The sequence below is a fragment of the Heterodontus francisci genome, chromosome 20 (assembly GCF_036365525.1).
Source record: "Heterodontus francisci isolate sHetFra1 chromosome 20, sHetFra1.hap1, whole genome shotgun sequence".
NCBI lineage: Eukaryota > Metazoa > Chordata > Chondrichthyes > Heterodontiformes > Heterodontidae > Heterodontus > Heterodontus francisci.
The window spans coordinates 59,115,893-59,137,960 of record NC_090390.1 but is presented as its reverse complement, the minus strand read 5'-3'; the positions used below and the strand labels follow the sequence as shown (position 1 = coordinate 59,137,960).

At 39.9% G+C, this 22,068-nt stretch overlaps 1 protein-coding gene across 33 annotated transcripts in view; it reads right to left on the bottom strand.

Annotated features, from left to right (window-relative positions):
• The window catches only part of LOC137380667 (fibroblast growth factor receptor 2-like), a 163,803-nt gene that overhangs the window by 56,803 nt on the left and 84,932 nt on the right, over nucleotides 1-22,068 (bottom strand). For 31 of the 33 annotated variants that reach the window (XM_068052870.1, XM_068052853.1, XM_068052855.1 and 28 more), the window contains 2 exons: nucleotides 8,226-8,495; nucleotides 7,316-7,390 (listed from right to left, as the gene is read on the bottom strand). The exons of 1 other annotated variant lie outside the window; for it this stretch is intronic. In XM_068052870.1, coding sequence (XP_067908971.1) covers nucleotides 7,316-7,390; nucleotides 8,226-8,495 — 345 coding nt within the window. The remainder of the gene's footprint in view (nucleotides 1-7,315; nucleotides 7,391-8,225; nucleotides 8,496-22,068) is intronic. One more of the 33 variants, XM_068052885.1, reaches the window with a different exon arrangement.

Genomic DNA, 22,068 nt, shown 5'->3' with positions numbered 1-22,068 from the left:
AATTACTTGACATTCCTTCATTTTTAAAAATAAGCTTTCCCTGATAACATTTTCCAATATCTATTTGATAATTACTGAAAGCTTTTCTAAATAATGCTGCTGAAAGCTTATTTATGAAATAAGGTACAAATTCATTTAAAAGAGATGAAAGCGTCATGTTACTTGATTTTTCTTTCCCTTTTGGTTTTGGTCTTTCCCCCACCTTGCCTCCTGTGTAAGCATAGGTGGCAGGCAGAAACATATTCCCATATGACTGTCAACACTAGAACTGCACAAGCTGTAAAAAAAGCACCATGTAGAAACTGGCTCTTAGATTTTTTTCCTCCTTCCTTGTGGTGGTGGGGTGGGGCAGGAGGGAAGTGTATCTTGCCTCCACTCAGTGCCTTTCTAGTTGTAACTGGAATTTCCATGAGTGGGGAAGAGCCCATGTTATCCCAAATAGTGGTACAATGTATTCATAAGCAGACCAATACCATGTTGTCCCTTTCACCTAAAAATCAAAGAGTTATTGCTATAAAAAAAAGAAATATTATTTACATTATAGAATTAGGACCACAAAATGAGATTAAATAGCCTATCTTCAAAGTTCATAGCAGCTTTGTAGAAAAAAAAATTAAGACATTTTTAACTGAAGAACTTCAGTTGAACTCTCCTATGAGAAATGAATTTTGACTGCTGAGTAAACACAACATATATCTAAGTTAAGAGGCCACCAAGGTTTCAATTTTCTTTCACTATCTTAAAGATAACAGCTCTTTACAGACCATGTTGCAACCATCATTTAATATTCCCAAGTGACAGTCCACCAATATGGAACCTGAACACCAAACCAGCAAATGATTTTTCCTAAAATGAAATATTAAGACTAAGCATTAACTCATCAGGATAGAGCACAACAACACAGGAACATGGAGCGCTATTTATCCCTTCCAACAGACTATTGGCAATATATACCTTGGTGAATAATGATAAGAAGTTCTGTAGCTACCACACATATACTTAAGTTAACAAGAAAAATCTCTGCAAGACGACTTTGAAGATTAAACATGTCACTGCTCCATCTCTTTCAAATTACTTCATTTGAAACCATATAGGCATCCCTTTCCATTCTTTGCTCTTGTGCCATAAAATAGGGGCTTCGAAGAATAATGAAGCATAGTATGGTTACCAACAGTATAAATTACGACTGATCTGCCTTTCTGCTGTTGGTGGAGTATACAGAGACAATACCAGTTAACTCTTGGATTTCTCCTCTTAAACAAACTTGATCGTGCTGGGAATCACTGGCATGAAATGGAATATCTACCAAAATAAGTCAGAGCACTAACCCACTGTGTCACCAATAAATTCTTTTAATACAAAAGTGACATTGGTGTGCTTACAATTCCATTCTCGGTCAAACCAGTCTGTTTAAACTCATGTGACCAATATAAAGATAATAGCTATTGCTCAGCAACCACAACCTCTTGCTTGATTCCACAATCCAAGGAGAAACAACTTCTTTCAAGAACCTGATTTAATATTCTGCATATTCTTTCCTTTCAAAAGAAAATAAGCTGACATAGATGTTAGGTGACTTTACCACAGTTGCAATAGTACAATTCCAATTTCAAACTGATGACATTCTTATCCAAATTATTTGGCTTTCAGAAAAACCCATCTGCTAAATGACTTGTTACATATTGCTTATTATTATTTTAGGATAAACTTAGATAAAGTGACAAATAGAAGATAGCATTATGTTGAAGCACCAAAGCATTGTATCATTGAATGGGGGCTAGGTACCTCACCACATGGGGAGAGAAGGAAAATGCAAAGAACACTGTGCTGCACTTGTGTATCACTTAACAGCTGGATGGCTAAGCAAGGAGAGCAGTAGTCTACCTCCCGAAGACTTCTGGCCTGGTAAGACCTATCCGAGAGAGAAAATAGGGGCCGGGGAAAATAGAACTATTTAATTTTTTTTAAATGCCGCATGAGAAAATACATGTAAAAATATTACTTCAATGACAATTGACTTTACTTCCTCTACAGAAAACGAGGCAGCCATGATGGTAGTAACTTGCGCTGCCAAGTATGTTTGAATTCTGGTCCTCAGAGGTCAAACACATTTTGGAGATGGACATACAATCAGTTGTCCAGGCAAACAGAAGTACTATCACATTTATTTACAAAGTCTAAATGTGAAGGTAAGGCAGGGATATGTTCAGTGAAGCAGCTGTCTGCTTTATGCTTTATGCTTGACGTCTCAGTAGGTGATTAATGTGCACTGTCTCCTTTAAGCAATACTATAATTTTTAACAACATATTGTATTCAGATGTTTTCTGTTACATAATTGTTACTAGCACATTGTTCTCCAATAAAACCATTTCCTGGCAAAGTAATTTTGAAGCTCCAGAGCTTAAAGTCATTCATCAAAACTCAAAGTTTAAACATAATCATTTGCCACTGCACATAGTAAAGATCAATTTGTAACTAAGTGACGAAGAAAACCATCATCTTAACTACCGAAATTGTAAGATATTTCTAAAAGGGATGCCATTTTAAATTTGAGCTTTGGTGGGCAATATTAATTCATATTAAAGTTTTACACTTTAGTGGCAAAGACCTATTTAAACACCCCCCTCAAAATATTACTGTCAGTTTTTAACTCTCTCATTTTTCTTCTCAATCCTCCCCTTTTCCAATGCACACATGTACAGACGCCACTATGCATACACTTGCGCCTTGTGCCCTTAGGTTATCCCATGATACACATCATGCGCTGCTGAAAATATACGGATAACCCACACTCAGAGCTGTGCCACTGCAGTTTATAAACCAACTTGAAGATTAGGGTTATGGTGGCTGAGGGTGAATCATCCTGCAATGTTCATTCCATCAATAGAAGGAAGGCTAAGCAGTTAAGGCCACATATTGGGCTGCATTTTGTTCCCCTCAGGCATCGGGGTCCATGGTGGCGGGGGGCCTGAAGATGCCTCTGGGAGAGGGCTGCCTTGCTCCCCGAAGCCGAGAGGGACCGGCCCAATATTACCGGCGGCGGCGAGGCCTAGTGACAGCACCCCCGCCACTCAGCAGCTGGACCCCCATTTGAATATTTAAATAAATTAAAATGAATTAATTAACGGGGTTAAAGTATCATGTGTGTAGAGGATGGTGGGTCGGGTTGGAATTTAAAGTTTATGTAGTTTGGCGGTGGGGGGGCAGGTCTGATGGACAAGGTAAGTGTTTTTGGGGGGTGGAGGAGGGGCAGAAGAAATGTCTTTATTTATTTTTATTAACTTTATCTTTAAATATTTAATTACCCAGTGGGGCTGAAAGCCCTTTAAAAATGGCATCAGCACCTGCGCACAGGCAGCTGACGCCATTGCCGGGGACGGACAGCCAGCCCTCTCCGTGTGAAAAAGTAGGTGGGGGGGCGGGGGCGGCCTACCCCAGCTATTTGAATGAGCCACCGCACGGAAGACTGTGGCGGCTCCGCGACATGCGACCCATCTGTTTTTTTCCGCAACATAGCGGCGGCAGGCACAGAAGATTCAGCCCATTATGTGGGAATCCTGGTGTGTTAACCCTGAACTATAAAAAACATGTTCCATCAGCCTATGCTCACTAAGCTCTTCAGTGTTTAGCACCAGCTTTCACATCCAAAATTCCATCGAATACAAAATTTGTCATGGAAAACATCAGCTTATTAAAACTTTAAAGAATTACTTATTCCTTAAAGAATAGTCAATTCTTTCTTTATAGAATGTTTAATAAAACATGAGTCAGGGCACACACTAGGCTCTTGTCTCAAGAACTATTTTAAATTAGAGACAATGGCTCCCTTTAAGTGCTGAAGGCCAATACTTAATGTAATAAATATGGCTGTACAGTACCATGTTACACTGTCTGCACAATAGTTCTTGTGACAATGTCGTAAAAGTAAAACAAACAAGAGTTTCTAATAATGTCAATATTTGTACAATTTCCTTTTACATTTATCGCCACCATTTTTTAAGCTCCTTGTCACTCAATATCAATAGTATAATCAGCTCAAAAAGCTTTGCAAGTTAACATTTGATGTGTTTTCAATATTTAACTGCATTAAAATTGAATTCTTCCCCTTGGGAATGTCAGTTAGCATTAAGCAGATGTGGGGTATATTTTCACCTTAATTTACTGTATGCATATGATTTCAACAACTTCTGAATCAGTTTTCATAATAATATTAAATGTATAATGTTAAAGTAAATGACAAATTCCAAGAAATTTATAGTTGCTAAACTGTAAAAATTAAGCACACAAGCAAATAGGGCTGAATTTTATTAGCGCTCCGCGGCGGTGTGCTTTGAACTCGGTGGCCTTCCGACATGGAAGTGCCACCGCCGAGCCCCCAGGCTCGTGCAGGGGCGCATTTAAATAGTGGGGGCGGAGCGGCCACCCCCGATGACCTAGAGGGGGCGGCCACCCCGCAGGCGCCATTGCTATTTTTAAAGAGCTTCAAGCCCTTCAGTAACATTTTAATATTTAAAGGTCCCAGTCTCCGGGAAATACATTTTTTTTAAATTTCAACTCTAAATCCCATCTCCCACACCTCTCCCCCTAGAATAAACTTTTTAATTGATATCTCAAACTTTCCCCCCCAAAATGTGTTCCCTTTGACTCTCAACCTCTTCCCACCATCCCCACAGCCAATAAAAATTGTTTTCCCCGCTCCCCCACCCCTCACACCCTGAAAATGTTATTCCTCCTCCCTCTCCACCAGGTTCTCGCCTCGGAACAAAGTTCCGAAGGCACGTGAGGTGCGATCGGCAGCAGCAAAATTGGTGTGGGACGGCTGTCGCCAGCAGCTAAGTTCATTTACATCTAATTTTTGTTAATTTAGATATTTAGATGAAGGCCCTGCTGCCAAGCAGCGAGGGCCGCACCAAGGTCCCCCCGCCGCCAGTAATATGCAGCGGGCCCTTCTCGACGTCAGGGGTCAAGGCCGGCTTCTCCCCGCAGAATTTTATAGCTCCCCCCTGCCGCGACCCTCGGACTTGGAAAAATACTTTAAAGTTTTAAATTTGCATAAAACTTGGAGAATGATTCAGATAGAACAAGGTAATTTATTAATGTACACTTTTTGATGCAGTAATCTAAAGAAAATGCATTATTACAGCTCCTGTGGGCTGTGGTTATGAGCTGCAATTTTTCAGTGTGCTGCAGGTACACTAAAACCTATTCACACCTTTTCTTGGACATAACATCAATTGATTACTAGTTTCTAGCCATATATGTGTAACTGACATTTTCCGCGGGTAGTGACACTGTACGTAATTACTAAAATGTTACTTCCGTTTTAAGATAATTAAAAATTGTTCCAAAGTTAAGGTTACAATTAGATGCTGTGAAACAGAACTTGCCAGAAACGTACTTAACAGTAATAAACCGCAGACAGTACTATTGAGTTTAACATGTCGCAATTCTATGTTAAATTAGCTTTTATCAAATTCAATCTTTAGGTAGATATATAGAATTATTGTTCAAATACTTCATTTCTCTTCTACAAAACCAGTTAACTGCCAAGTTAGACCATGTCCTTATGCATTATGTGTATGCTGAGCTTGGTTACTGTTTCCTGTCATTGCTTGTTACAACATTTCAACATGGAAACCCAGAGACAGATTTAAATTGCTCTTTACTTAAACAGTGTCACCATTCATCCACACCTGATCCATAGTAGCATACATTAGTTTTGGATACATTTACAAAAAAGGTCTTGTATGAATAACTACAAAACTAATATAGGACTTATGCACAGTTTATTATACCAATAGCGAATAAAGTTTGCACATTTATATTCTCAACTACCTATACCATCACATTCAGAAAATGCGAAGTATTTTCCTATCCTTCCAATAGAGTTGTTCAGGCCACAATAGTTCAGTAAAAAGTAAAAATCTCAGTTAGCTATAACCAACTTGAATTTAAAACACAAGGAATACTGATTTCCACAGTACCCATTCACCATAAACTAATATAAAACATTAATATATGAAGGGATATTGCATTCACTCAATGCTCTAATCCTTTACATCCACTCAGCAACTTTGATGATACTAAGAACTTCTCCCCATTCCCGAATCATCATAGACCATATATCCAATGTGGCCAAGGTTGTAAGTTGGCAACCTCATCCAAGACTTCCACCAATGCTGAGTAAGGAGGTCTGCAACATGACTTGGGTTGACTTTTGTTGCCCTGTTCCCCATGTTGAGCTGTCTGGCCTGCATTCAAAACTTACCCACAGAAATATGGATGGAGAAATAAAGTGTAGCAGAATGAGGAAACTGAACTTACATGCTGTCATTCTCCAGAGTACAAAACATTTTAGTGTATTTTAACAAGCTATGCAATTCTTTAGTCAAAAATAAAAGTTATTATTTATTACACAGAGCACCTCGCAAAATGAATTAATTTTGAACTGCATTGATTGTTTTATGTGAAAAAATAGCCACTTTTGGCCAACAATAAACAACCAGGAGGTGGGCAATCTGATTTTAAATGTTATTGGTTAACAGTGGTGTTGGCTTAAGAAGGAACGTTCCTCCAGATACTGGAAGAATTCCCTGTTCTTCTACCAACAGTGCGATAGATCTTTAATATCTATCTGAAACAATTTGATAGATGGGACCATAGTTTAACACCTCATCCAAAAAGCAATAATTCCCATAAAAGTGTTCTTTCAGTACTGCATTACAATGTGACCTCAAATAATAGGCTCATAATCTGGTGTAAGGCTCAAATCTACAACTCTAACCCAGAAATAAGAATGCTACAAAGTGAGCATTGCTCTGCATGCTCTCATTTTTTTCCAGCTATTTTTCATATCTGTACACCATTTTAATGTCAAAGTCAGCCTAGTTTCATGAGTTTGGCTGACAAATTGGACAAGATAAAGGGACTCCACAGAGTATACAAGTGCATTTCGGAGTAATGCATTTTGAAATTATCTTCATAAATGAGATTTGCAATGCAATCTCCAGAGGGCAATTCCCAAAATGAGCTTAATAAAAAATGACTCCTCAGAGAATAAAATAAATGACCATACTTGAAATTAAATATACCCAGACCAGGTGTAATAATAACTGCACAAAGAAAACACTGTGTGCAGATGAAACAAGTAAATTACTTTTCAATGTCATCATTTTCTATTTCCCCCATTAGAGTTTACAAATTCTTATCAATTTTGCATATACACAACTAGATCCTCTTATAGGACTTGAAGTTCTTGTTGATTTCATTACATCAATCATCAGTCATCAGATTGTCTCCTCACCCTGTACTTACTTATCTTGTTACCATCACTGACTGTCTCTTCTGACCCATCACTGTCCTCTTCATCATCCCCTGAGGAAATGGCATCTGGAAGAAAACCATAACCTGTAATCTCCCCAAGATCATGAAAATTTGAAAAATGGATATTTGGATAAAGCATTTCCTCCCTAGATAACCTAAGAGCATTAACCTTGTTTCCAACTGATTTGTAACAATAATCATGTAAAATAATTAGATCAGAATATTCATGATTGGCACCTGTACATAATGTTAGTCTTATTTGGCTTTGGTGGTTTAAATTGCTCCCCTCCCGGGCCAAACACCATTCCAAGACCTAAGTGACTCGAAAACTCCCTACTAGAAGGATCGTGGGAGATATTTAGTATGACTTGCCCGCAGTTCAACTCCTTCCTTTGATGACTCAGCCAAAATATATAACTTACTTTGCGGGGCAATCATGGCTACAGTGCTGTCTTAATTTTAATCAGGATGTTACAAAGATACAAAACACACAAAGTAATTACTCAAATTTGAGTAGCCCTTTCAGATACACACTAAAACATCAAGGTCTCAAAATGTATATTTTTCTCCAAAAACTGATATACAAGACCAGCTTGATTAAAATGCACCCAAATGGAATGACCTGATATGTGACATATACTATTACAGGAAGTGCACAGGTATTGAAATAGAACAGCTCTCAAGTCCAAGATTAATCTGTATCACCCTTTTCCTGACAGCTAATCCTGCCAAGCAGTCTGTCAGTTTGGTTTTCAGTTTGCGTTTGTCCACAATACCAAGTTAATTGTCTTCCCCCCACCCCCCCGCAAGCCTCAATCAAATTTTGTTTGGAGGTGCAAATAGGTTAGCATAAATGTTAAGCTTTACTGAATTTCTAGGATCCAGTTCAAATGTTACTCACCTGTAATGTTTACAACGAAGTACACTGTATCATTGCCTATTGATCTAAGTGCAGTACAAACATAGAGGCCCGAATCCTCATGCGTGGCATCACTAATCTGCAAGTACTCTCTGATTATGTAAGTCTTATTGCTGTACCCCAACTGTTCCCCATCTTTAGTCCAACTGATGCTCTGTACATCCTCTTTCAATGGACATTGCAACTGAAGCAAATCTCCTGGATGAGCTGTGTGCACTTCAGGTTGAGAGATTTTGTAGTTTGATGGAGGCTCTGCAAAGCAAGAAAAGGAAGGAAGGGATGGGAAGGAAAAGGAAAGTTGCAATATAGGTCAGAAAATCTGACTTCAGTTGATGTCCCATTTTGCCTTAAAAAATAAGCAGTGGTAAGCCAAAGCTTAACATTAGAAATGAAACTACATCTGCCACTAGTTTCATTGGGGGTAAATTTAACTTTTTGCAAGAGTAAAATAGGCAATACCGGAAGTCAATCAAAGGGAAAATTGGGAGAAGTGTTTGACTTGCAGCCAATCCAATATCACCAAATGATAAAATTACCCCCATTGACTTTGCAAGGAGCAACATGCAGCAGATAGACAGTACATCTATTTAGAAATAAAAACCCCAAACCACAACAAAATTTAAAACCAAAATCAATTAAGGTTCTTTGCAAAGCACTATATGTTGAATGATCCCAGCAAACTGAAAACGAGGTTACATGTAATTAAAAGGTAGCACATTGAAATACATCTTATCTGCTTTGCCTTAATATGCAACAGACAGGGGTTTTCATATTTGTCTGAACATTTTCCATTTCTTGTAGCTATAAAAAGAGATCTACTTTTTAAAAAGTGAAATATTAAATTAACTTGATATTGCAAAAGCTTACAGAACATGAAGATAATCTCAAGACAATGGCATTAACTGCATTCTTTTGCAAAACCAGTAGTTCCGCATAACATATCAAAATGCCTCCAAGGATATAAAACTCAAATGTTGAGTTTGTATGAAACTAGAATAAAAACAATTGTTCTGAATTCCTGGGCTCACGGCAGCACAAGTAGGGGTTATGCCTGGAGGAAAGGATAAAACATGGTCTGGATCCTGGCTCCCCTGGGATTCTACAACTTTTCAACCAGTAATTCCAGAAGTGGGAGCCATGGGTGGACCTTCCATCATCCCATTCACATTGAAGTGGTGTGGGAGAAGAAAAAAAAGCTCATGGTTTCTGCAAAAATGTTCCTTTATGCCCTTGAAAGGTTTCAGTGGAATGCATGCCAGTGGAATTTTAGTCCAAGTTCCCCATGAGATCTTGTAGGGAGAGAATTCATTACCTTCCTTCATGAGAGTGGCTTCAGTACATTAAAAAGGAATTAAAATTATAAAACAATCTTCAACCCATTTCGGCTCACTCACCTTGGAAAGGTAGGTCAGCTCAAGTTGTGGCAGCCACAACTGGCTGTACCTTTGCAGGTGCCAGAGGCTTACCCTGACTGTACAAATGACCCAGGAATGTGGGAAGGATCACCAGCCATGTGTGGGGGTTCAGTCACATGGTGAAAGGCACAGATCCCACCCTGCACTTGAGTAAGTTTTTAACAAAGTCATAATGCATCAGAACGTAGTGGCGAGAAGAGGCTGAGTACAGATGACACATCTGTCAATAGAGAGGTGCGGTGATGTGTGGGAGGGAAAAATCAGATAAACAATTGTTGCTGAGTCAATGTCAGGTTCCCTTTAGTAACTGGCTTAAGAATAGCATGGGCAGACGCTTGGGACCAGATAACTGGTGCGCTCTGAGAGATGAGGTGCATAAGGAAACTACATTATGGAAATAAACAAAAAAAATGAAATAAATATACCATTCATATTCTTTCTAGGCCATGCAGCACAGATAAATACATTACACTGATCTTGAGATTATTTTTTAGCTCAGTTTTTTGTATCATAGTAAAGTATAAAATTGCTCAAGAGCCAGAAGTCATTTTCCAACAGAATGGTATCTGTTAAGAGAAACCTGTCTTAGACATGTCTCTTTAATTAAGCTGTAATTATGTTAAGAAAATTACTCCTGGGCTTTCTTGTTTCAACAAGGAACTGCTGTAATGAATCACCAAGTATTTCTTGCACTACACTCCACCAAGACTGTGTGAGGCAATTTGATATGACTGGCATTTACATTCCCAGATGACAAAGTGACTGCAAAATTACTTTTAATTGTGCTCTGGTTGAAAAAGCCTTGAAGGAACAACATTTCATGAGGCAAAGTTCTTCAGAGACATACAAATAATAATTATTCATTTGCAGACTCCCTAAGCAATGAGATCCATCTCCCGACTGACAATTCTTAGCTGCAAATTAGTAAGCTGTGCAGACTTTTCATATAAAACAATTCTTTAATAGAGAAACTTCTCCCTACATCATCCAATACATACAACGAAACACTGACAATTATGCATTTACCATTTCACTAGGATCTACTAAACCGCACCTTGCCTCTTTCTGTACTGGGTTAAAAGTTTTATCAGGAACATAAAATGCAAAAAGACTTCTAAATTAAGTAGAAATGCTAGGTTTATAATTGCTGCGCCAATATTTCACATCAAAGGAAATTTAAAAAACAGCTTTTATAATACAAGAATATGCAACACACTTCAATGACAACACAAAAGGAAGGAACAGCTCAAATTGCAAGGCAAATTTGTAGACACGTTCATTTCAAATGTGTTTATGGTGTTCTACGTAGTGAAAAGGCAATTATTCTTGCTCAAGAACCCTACATATGCTGCCTACCTTCTACACATTAAAAACAATTAAATCTCGCCATCATAAAGCCCAGCAATACCTACAGAATGGAGTACAGCACAGGCAGTGAAGCATTGATTGGGTTATATCACACAAGAGAAGGAACTCAGTTACCTCACACTCAAATTATTCCTCATTTAAGCAATATTTCCAAACAGTAACACTATACTTGAATGCTGTGCTAGATTTATTAAAGAAATAAAAAAAAAATGGAAGTTATTTTGTTTTTCTTATTATACACAAGCCTGATCTGCTCCCTTAAATGACCAAATGTCTGAAATCCTCAAAGCCAGATTAAGAAATCTTGGGGCCCTGGGCACCAAAAACATTTGGGCCCCACAGGCCACGAATACAATGGGTGGTAAAGTGAAAGAAGATATAAGCCCATACATTCTGCATTAATAATAATTTAAATCATATCACAATATACTATGCTTAAATGAAGCTTCTCCCCACCCTCCCCCAACTCCAGTCAGGACTGCTTATATGGCTGGGGTCCACAGACCCATGCATTATTCTGCCCCTTGAAGTCATCTCCCCAAAGCCCTCCCCCTCTCCACCATCCTTCCACCTTTAAAATCTATGTCTTTGATTAAACTTTAGATAATCCCTCCTGATAGCACCTTCTTTGGCTCCACGTCCATTTTTCCCTTAAGTCTCTCTGAAATATCATGAGACTTTTTCTATATTAAAGGCACTATCTAAATGCAAATTCTTGTTTATTATATGGCCAGGATTTTACATTTGTGCGGAGGTCTCGATGTCAGACGGAAATGCGTGGCTCCTGAATGTAATGGCATGTGGTGGGATTTCTCCTTCATTTCACCATTGGCAGCCAATTATGGGGCTTCTGGCGAGGGAACCATCCAATTAATGTTGGCAGCCAGATCCTAGTGCCAGAAGCTTGCACGCAGCTGGGATTTTTAAAGACATTTGTGCAGCAGTCATCCAGGTTGAACCCACAGGCAAGGAGAGGGTGGACAGCTGAGAAAGCAGTATAGAGATTGTGGCAGAAAGAGGAAGCGTTGCCCCACATTTCAGCAATGCCTCCCTTGAGACGCGTGTGGAAGCAGTCAGCGAAAGGCAGGTCCTCTTTCCACAAGACGGGGGGAGGCCAGCACGTGTCACCAAGCAGGCATGGCTAGAAGTGACTGACATCGTGTGCAGCCGAGGAATCATTGCCAGAACCTGGATTCAGTGCAGAAAAAGATATAATCACCTGCTGGGGTCTGGAAAGGCAAGTGGTGTTTACATTTGGCAAAGGGAAGCCTAGTATTAATTGAAAGCCATACATGAAATCTGAGGCCAGGTGGTAGATTCATGCATGGGGCAACACCAGGCACCAATGTTAACATTGAGGCGTTCAGTTGTCATGCATCCGAGACACATGCTCAGGCATGGGTGAATGCTGCAATGAGGCGGCTGAATGGCTGCCTCACCATGTTATCCCAGCAGCGCTGTGCTGCATGGTTACAGTGCCCCAAAGTGACCAGCACATAGGAGATATCAGTACTGTCTCGTGGTGCCTATATTCATACTTGCAGAAGCGTGCTCATAATGGCAGGAGTGCCAATGGACCAGAGGTGGAGCTGCTGTTATCAACATGGTGGCACCGATGGAGGAGAAGGAGGCCATGCAATTCAGATGAGTCACTGCAGGGCAGCCTGTCACTGAGGGCAAGGCAGGTGAAGAAGGTACGGAGAGTGTGTAAAGATCTAGTTTTGTCCAACATACCCTACACCATGTCTGGCCAGTGGGACCTATTCGGGCCTTTACTATCACTGGAAGCTCCTGACTAAGGGGAGGCAAGAGGCCTTGGTTGAGAGGACCACATATTTCACTTTATATTTTCTCTCCACAGCAGCATATGAGGGACAGACCAGGGATGCAGCAACATTTGAAAGTTCGCAGGATGCAACGTCACGTGAAGACACCATGTCATTTCATTCCTGTGCACCCTCCACCAGGGCAGAAACACTCACGTCTGTGGGCTCTGTTGCGCATGTAGAGCGAGTGATACAATCTGGTGAGCGCTTCACTAATGCGCAAGAGGTGGTAGCGGAAGCTGTGACAGCTACAGCCACCTCACCCTCAGCGGAGTGAGGAAAGGACCAACAATGCACTGCTGAATGCAGCTGGCAAGCCTCAGGTCTGTGACCTGAAACATTAACTCTGCTTCTCTCTCTACAGATGCTGCCAGACCTGCTGAGTATTTCCAGCAATTTTGTTTTTATTTCAGATTTCCAGCATCTGCAGTATTTTGCTTCAATTGATATAATGGCTAACCTGACGGTACACGACCTCCATTACCTCCTTTATGCAGCAATGGGCTAACAAACGCCACAGAGATCTCCAGACAATCCCTGGAATGATCTGCTGATGGAAAGATTGTGTCAAAGTCACCTTTAAGGCAACAGGCATTGGGTGGCAGCCACTTCCCAGTGGCCTCAACCCCTGTTCCATCATTCCACATTGCTCTGCCACCACCTCCCTGGAGAGGCGCAGTCTGCATAGGCATTGGTGCTCGAACATCTCAATGTCGCCGATTCTCTGCCAGTAGACCCAATGAGCTGGGCAGCGCCTTCTGTGACCAGGCTGCCCCTGTTGCCCCATGAGCCCTCCTTGTTCACCTCAAGTGGCTTGATTAGGCAGCTGGAGCTCCCCTGGCCGCTGCACAGCCACAATATGTGGCTGCATGCCCATCTCTGGTCCACTCTCATCCTCACTGTGGAGTCAGAGTCTGAAAACACTAACCGCATTGCAGATGAAACTTCCACTATCTTGAGCCTCCTAGGAACCTTTGCACTGCTGCCAATGGCTGCTTAAGATCTGGGTGACACCTTTCCAGCAGCAGTAAATCATTTTGACATCACCCTCCGCAGAGCCTCCAAACGTGATTGCTTGGCTTGGGGTTGAGGATACATGGTGTAGACAGGTACACAGACCTTCCATTTATCCTCAACTCTGCTGCTACTGATAGGCTCGCCTACTGCAACGAGGCTAGTTTCGAGCCTCCTCACTTTCTGTTCACCGCTGGTAAGATTGAAATCACCTGGTAAAATTCCACTCTAGTGGCTCATTAAGGCTCTTAATGCTCCAATCAGCCAGTGATCCGCCACGTTGGCCACTTTTAGAAAAATCAGCTGATGGTGGAGGGACATCGGCGAGCCTGCCTAATGCGGGCAGATACTATTTTACTGGCACCCACCCCCACCCCCAACCTCCATAGTGCCGGGAAAATCCTGGCCTATATGCTTAGAAAAAAATTAGACTCCTCACGAAACACACTTTCAATTATTAAATGCCACCCAAATTAATATTTCAGTTTCTGAAAAGTTTCTTATAATTGCTTATATACTAGAAACCCATTTTGAAATTCTGCATTCCCTAGAGCTACCTACATTTCACTATTTTACTTTAGACTTGGTGGGAATTACACACACTTTCTTCATTTCTTTCTGAAACTGAGTACTTTACAAAAACATTGCCTATTGTTTGTTTGACCAAACCATGATATGTTCATATCTTCAGAAATGATAAGCCCTAGGTAACTAGTGATTTGACTGCTTATGCATTCTTCCTTTTGCATGGTTGTCTTTTAGCTTTAATATACTGTGGTTGAACTCCATTATCTGCTACATTCTTAATTCTACACGAGAAACTATTGCTTTCTTTCTTCTGAACAGGGATTGAAGTTTCAGACTACTTTACTGATAACTTGAATCCCAAGCATTCAAAATCCATTCTATTGAAAGCACAGCACAGTGGATTTCTGTTGTCACTTTGTGACCAGAAAACTGAAAGTGGCAATAGGTGTAAGGTGAAAAAATAAGGAATTCATTATATGGTATAACTTTCACAGAAAAATATTGATATTTTGCGAAAAGAAAATCAATCTACATTACATTAGTTGCTTTGGTCACAGCATTTAATGGAAATGTATTGTGTTGTTTGAACTCCTGCATTATTTGGAACTTGAAAAATGAAAATCAAGAGGCAGCACTGGTGTACTGAAACAGGACAAAGAAACGTCACAGTTGGTAAGAGTCAGCTTCACTCCAACTTTCGCCTGAGTTTGCAACCTTTACCAGGTTGTCCTTTCCCTTGTGAGTTTGCAACCTTTACCAGGTTGTCCAGGAGAAACATGAAACACAGAGGGGTGGGCCAGGCATAATCAATAAAAAATATAAAACTGCAAGAATCTATCTAAAGAACGTCAAACAAATCAAAGGACAGTAAGTATAATCCACTTTGCTCTTAACTGAAAGTTTGGAAAAACTGTAAAGTGTTGTGATTCTGCTTGTAAATGTTCTACTTGTTACTAAAGAAAAATAGGATGACAGGCTCTTAAAAGATTTCCTCCTTAGCAATACTTCTAGCATCGAGCAGCTGGCACAACTGGTCACACTTACTCTAGACAGGAAAGAGCAAATGCTCCAATCTAACTCAAACAACCTACAACCACAGAGACAACAGGCAAGTGCCAAACACTACGCCACAGGTCCACTGTGTACAAGTAGCATTTTTAACTTTTTTCTGTAATGGAATTATATAAATTTGGCGAACTTTCTAACTCTTCCACATGTTAACAATGTTCCATCTAAAACAGAGGATTGATTTTTTAGATAAGCTGGCCAAGTGACATTTGGTAGGATAATGGTTGGTATAAAAGACCAAGATGCCCTTTCAGGAGAATAGATTACACCACAGTCAATATGGTAATCTTATCACCACTCCACAGTTAGGCACAAAGGCTTACATTTTATTCCCTGAAGAAGAATACCTAATTGACCATCTTCTTTTCCTCCACATACCTCCTTCATTAACATTTTATTTTACTTAGACCACAGTTCATAGTTATGCCTCAGTCCAACAAAGTTATCAACTGAAGGCTGTTCTAAATAACACAAAAGCCTTTTGCCTTACTGAGAACAGAATAAACACCTTGTGAAGCTGCTCTTTCAACTGTTCAAACTGAAGTTAACAATTTTAAACTATGAAACAGGCAGACAAAACTTAATGGAAATAGGTTATACCCTCTGAATCTAACAGGTGAGTGGGAGGTTAGCAACCTTGACTCATTCAAGGCCTCCACAAGGAATAGTAAGGAGCGAGGGCACATTTCAGCCAGGTACACAAAGCATTTAGGTTTCAACCATTTTAATCTCACCATGGAATTGAAAACATACATGTTACATTCCATTAATGAAGTATACTGAAAGGACTATTTTGCAATCTTACTTAGAGGTCTGAGGTATGGCTTATTTAAGAAATTGAACGTTGTGCTGTTTTAGCAGGGCATGCTCTACTGACACTGAGGCTAGGATATATTGCTAGACACCTGGCCTTGTTAGCCTGTCTTGCCATGTCCTATGTGATATGTGAGTATTTAATGTATTGTGTCAAAAGAGATCATTGCCTTAAATCATTCCCATATTTTTTAAAAATGCAGAATCAGTGAAGCCAAAGAGAAAATGGTGCCCAAGAACACAACTTTAACACACTAGCAGCTTACAGCAAACACAATTTATGAGTTACTAAAGTCACTATAGTTGCAAGTACGAATTACAATTAGTCTCAGTTCAGCTCACTGTAAGCCCCTCTGCACCTTGAAGATAATGCTGGTACCGCGCTACTTTTTGAAAATGTGTTCCCATCTATTTATTCTCCATCATCAGTTCTGCCTACAGAACCAGTGAAGGCTTGGCCACAATGGTCTATACTGGCAACCAGCTGCCAAAGCAAGGAGTCCTCTTTCCTTTACCCTGGATTGGCCTACGGTCTACATTGAGATTAATCAACTGAGGGGGAGGAGGGTGATGGGGAGAATAGATCAGGGTAATGTTCTGCTACTCCACAGCATTGTGCTTTGATGCTCCAGCATGCAGAGCATCGTGCCACTGAGGCGCAGCATAATTATCGCACACACCTAGCTTTTTTTAGATAGAAATTATTAAAACAATCGGAAAAAATTTACAAGAAAAAAACTTTCCCATTGCTGTTAAAAATGTCAAAACATTCTGAAAAGCAGACTGTAAACAACACTCTTGTTAAAACTCGTCCAAAATCTAACCACATTAAAAGAAAAAATTGCCTCAATATATCTGATGGTATCTTTACAATGAGTTGCAGCATGTAGCAATTTACTACTTTACTTTTCATCATTCTAGAGGTGAAGAGGCGCAACTGGGGTAGATTGGAGTTTGTCAGGCCCTTTCACTCTCCCCAACCTAAACCACATCACCTTCAGTCTCCTGTGTATGGGACCAATTAAAAACTCTGAAAATAAAGGTTCAGAGATATGTCAGGTCCTGACTAAGTCAGGAAAATAGGGCTCCACGCAAGGGGTGCTCCTGTCCCCAGATCCACCTGCTGACATCTGCCTTGCAAGGGATGGGCAGAGGTTCAAGACATGTTGGAAACAGTGGAATCCTGGTGCAACCAGGTCCTGGCTGTCAGCATTCTGCTGGAGTTACCGCAGGAGACTAGCAGACCCTATGTGGATTTTGGGAGTCAGTCATGCGCGGAGGTGTTGCATTCTCCAAAATCCACCAAACATTTCCTGGAAAGCAAGACTATGTTTATAATTCTGCTAAACTGACCCTAATACTTTGGAGTACTGTGACAAAATATCAGTAAAAAAAGATATTATCCAGTATACAATTCTGATTTCATTGTTGATATTACTATACTAGAATACCGCAGTTTCAGTGAATCCCTAGGATCTTTTAATTCTAGCTTTAATTATTTTTTTAAAATGTGATACAGTAAGCAAGTGCACATTTTGAGAAGTGTCATGGAACTTTATATAGAGACTAAACTGCACCTCACAAAAGACAAAGTCAGCTTCTAAATAAGATTCTTCTAAGTGGAGACGAGAATATGATCTCTAAATACTGGGTTGACATTTAGTGGATTATGCAAGTCCAAACAGAGTGACTAGTGGCTCAGTATTCCCACCTCTATGTCAGAAGGGTTTGTTTTGGGCCCCACTTGAGACAGCCCAAGTAAGAGGAGAACCGGTGCAATGGCTTTGCATACTGATTGATGTCTAAAGTGGGTCCTTAAATCCGAATGGTATAGGATCCCCTCACCATTGTAAAGGGTAGTTGGGGCTCTTTAGCCATGGCTACAACTCCCCTCCCTCAGGAGATCAGTCTGAAGATAAAAGAACGATGGTGGCAGCAGGAAACCACCTCAGCTACTCTTCCCCAGTAAATGGCTTAAGAGTCACATGTTTAGTTTAGTTTAGAGTTACAGCACTGAAACAGGCCCTTCGGCCCACCGAGTCTGTGCCGACCATCAACCACCCATTTTATACTAATCAGACACTAATTCCATATTCCTACCACATCCCCACCTGTCCCTATATTTCCCTACCACCTACCTATACTAGGGACAATTTATAATGGCCAATTAACCTATCAACCAGCAAGTCTTTGGCATGTGGGAGGAAACCGGAGCACCCGGAGGAAACCCACGCAGACACAAGGAGAACTTGCAAACTCCACACAGGCAGTACCCATAATTGAACCCGGGTCGCTGGAGCAGTGAGTCTGCGGTGCTAACCACTGCGCCACTGTGCCACCGTGTGACACTTGAGTTAGGACTTGCCTTAGAACATACCCGCTGGATGGTCAGAACTGACTGATAGTAAGCAAACTTTGAGGTCTTCGTATCAGGCAGCATTTTTGTATACTGAACAGGTGATTTCCTAGTGTCAATGAACATTTTGAAAAATGCGCTTTCCCTTACTAGCTCCTTACAGCCATCAGCAGAGGTTGTAAATACTTCACATCAGCGTAAAGCATCAAAATTACAGGAAGTCAGGGTTTAAAAACAGACAAACACATGTTTCCCTACAATATGCAATTCTCTTTTTCCGTTGTTCATGGATACAGAATGGAGTTTTACTTTAACTTAGAATTTTTTTGATACACCTCAAATGTTCACATTGTGCTTACCCAAAACATCAATACTAGAACATGTATGCGTAGAGGAATACACTTTAAAAAAAAGTCAGGAATCACTGTGCTGTTCCTTTAAGGAAATTGCAAGACTTTATTTGCATATTTATGAAATGGACAGCTTTCCATCATCTATTTTTTCCTGACAAATTCGCATTTAAAGCTGCAAATTGTAAACTGCAATAGGAAATGGAACATTTTTATTTATAGCCCATGCTGACAATACTAAAGATATATCACCGTTTATTATTTTTGGACAGAGACACCAACGGAATTTAAATGTCTAAACCAAAGGTAAGACAGTTAATCTTATTGATTTTGATCATTCTACTTTACATATTATTTGCATTTTCTTTTAAGTAACCTGGTTGTTCAAAACACTACACATTTCATCTGTGAATACTATTTGTGAAATTGCCAGGGAAAAATATACAAATAAGGAAATGAGAAAAACAAGCCCAGCAGTAACATGCTATCCAATGACTTTACCATATACTCGAGGAAGCTTGAACACCTGTCTTCTGCATTAGACACTGGACCAGGTCAGTTTCTTAGATGATTCAGAACATGAACTTGGCTCCGAATGTATTCAAACAGCACTAAAGTTTAATTTATTAAAATCCAAAGGATGAACACAACAGGTTTCATTCGACCTCATTATAGATATTTGTTTTAATTTAAAATGAAAAGTTACAAAACATCATCACTAATCTTAATATTCTTTGCTCTATTTTTAATGTTGCTTCTCTTTTTACAATTATTTGTTGAAATAATGGATGTTGGCCATATTGCATGGAATTGATTTGAGGTGGTCACTGAGACTAATGGTGTGAGGGACAGGCATGAACAGACACAGTTGACTGCATTTCTACACAGTCCATTGTACTACCAGGCTCAGCAACTCCTCCAACCCAATTCCTCTTATGAAGACACCAGCATTCATTTAAACAAAAATAACAGGAAAGTAGAAACAAAGAGTTATGAAAGTCATTGTAATTATTTGATTTTCTTTAAAAAGTGGTCCTAGTGATGACACTCAGTGGTAGAACATTTTGAAACCAGAATAAACATTCATTCTTTGCTCCAGCTGTCCACAGCACTGCACTATGAACGATGACATTCCAGTAATTTATCTTCAAGCTACCATAGAGAAACTGATAAATGACCTAACCACAAATAAAAAAAGAACCATAAATCTCATCTGTACTTCTAACCACCATGGCAGGTGTTTCTAATGTGATGCCACCAGGTGAGATCAGGTGATTGATCAGTAATGCACCTCAAAGTCCACAGCCTGGTGTTGCCATGGTTTTACAAAAACTCATTCAACTTCCCAGTAAATAAGTATCTGTCAGTGAATTGAAGAGTGTGAAGGAGTCATCATTTAGAAGTTGTGCTGGCGCCGTGGAATTATGACAGTACTTTGCAGCAGTGTAAGAATACCTCACTCACCACTACGGAGGTAATCTGCTTATTCTATCAATACACAGGAATGGATCTTCCAATAATGATCTGGATCAATAACAGTTAAAACTAGGCACCGCAGGGACTGGAGTACATAACTGACATCAAGAATGGCATTTTAATTTGAGTTTTTATTAAAACAGAAAAATAAAACAAAGTTATTTTATAAAATGTATATAGGGAGGGCCTATATAAAGACCCCCTCCACATGAAATGCATAAAAGGGGCCTGGGGTATAAAGGCCACCTTCAAAAAAAAAACAGGGTTAGAAACAGAGTAAAGCTCCCCCTACACTGTCCCATCAAATACTCCCAGGGCATGCACAGCACAGGGTTAGGTAAAAAAAAGTTAAAACGGAGTTCAATACTATAGTACTTAAACTCTGCATTTAAAGCTGTACACCCCATATTAAAGACTGGCTCAATTATAAAATTAATATCTGACCGGGGCCAACCCGAACCCGAACCAGTCTGAGTCCTTTAATTTTTTTTAAATGCCCGACCCGACCCGAAAACAACAAAGGTATTTTTGAAACAGAAAAAGATCATAGACTAAAACAAAATCAATACGGAACAAAACAGTACAGTCCAGCTGGACCCAACCCAAGCCTGGATGTCGAATACAGACCCGACCTGAATCTGACACATGTAGTTGGGTTTGGTCGGGTTCGGGTCCAGTAGCCAGGCTTTACCCCATATTACCTCCATGTACAAGTGCAGCCAAAGGAACCAATCTATTAAAGCATCTTATTTGATACTCTATTATAAAATTAATCAAATCTTCATAGCAGAGACTTGTGAAGTCATTCTGCTAATTCCGCTCTCCAGTCCTCATTCTGATTTCTATGATTGCCTGGAACCAGATGAAGTTCATATTTCAGCTGGGTAGATATACAAAGCATCTATTCCTGCAGTTGACCTCATAATTGAACAAAGCATATAGCACTACTCAAAGAACAGCAAGGGAGTTCTCCTGGTGTCCTTGCAAACATTTAACCCTCAACCAACACCAACAAGAACTTAATAACTCTCCATTCATCTCACTGCTGTTTGTAGGTCACAAATTGACTGCTGCATTTATCTACAAAACAATGACCACAGTTTGAAAATAATTAATTGACTGTGAAACACTTTGGGATGCTCTGAGGACATGAAAGGTATGATACAAGTGCTTTTTATTCTCTTTTCTACAAGCTTTCTTTAACTGCTAGCTATATCAGCAATTTAGATCTAAACAGTCTGTGCTGTTAACTGCAATTTAAATTAAAATTAAACTTTAATTGTCTATAATTCCCCCAGACTAGCAAAGGGAAAAGAAAATTCAGTCATTGCTGCTGTTCCCAGTCACTATCCAACAACTCCTCAGTTTGACAAGGAGAGAAAATAGGAAATATGAGTAGGAGTAGATCATCGAGCCTGCGCAGCCATTCAATAAGATCCAGGCTGATTTTCTACACTAATCCCACTTTCCTGCCCCAACTCTTAGATTCTTGGGCACTAAAAGAACCATCAATCTCTGTCCTGAATATACTCAACAAATGAGCATTCACACGCCTCTGGGGTAGAGAATTCCAAAGATTCACAACTCTCAATGAAAATATTTCTCATAGAA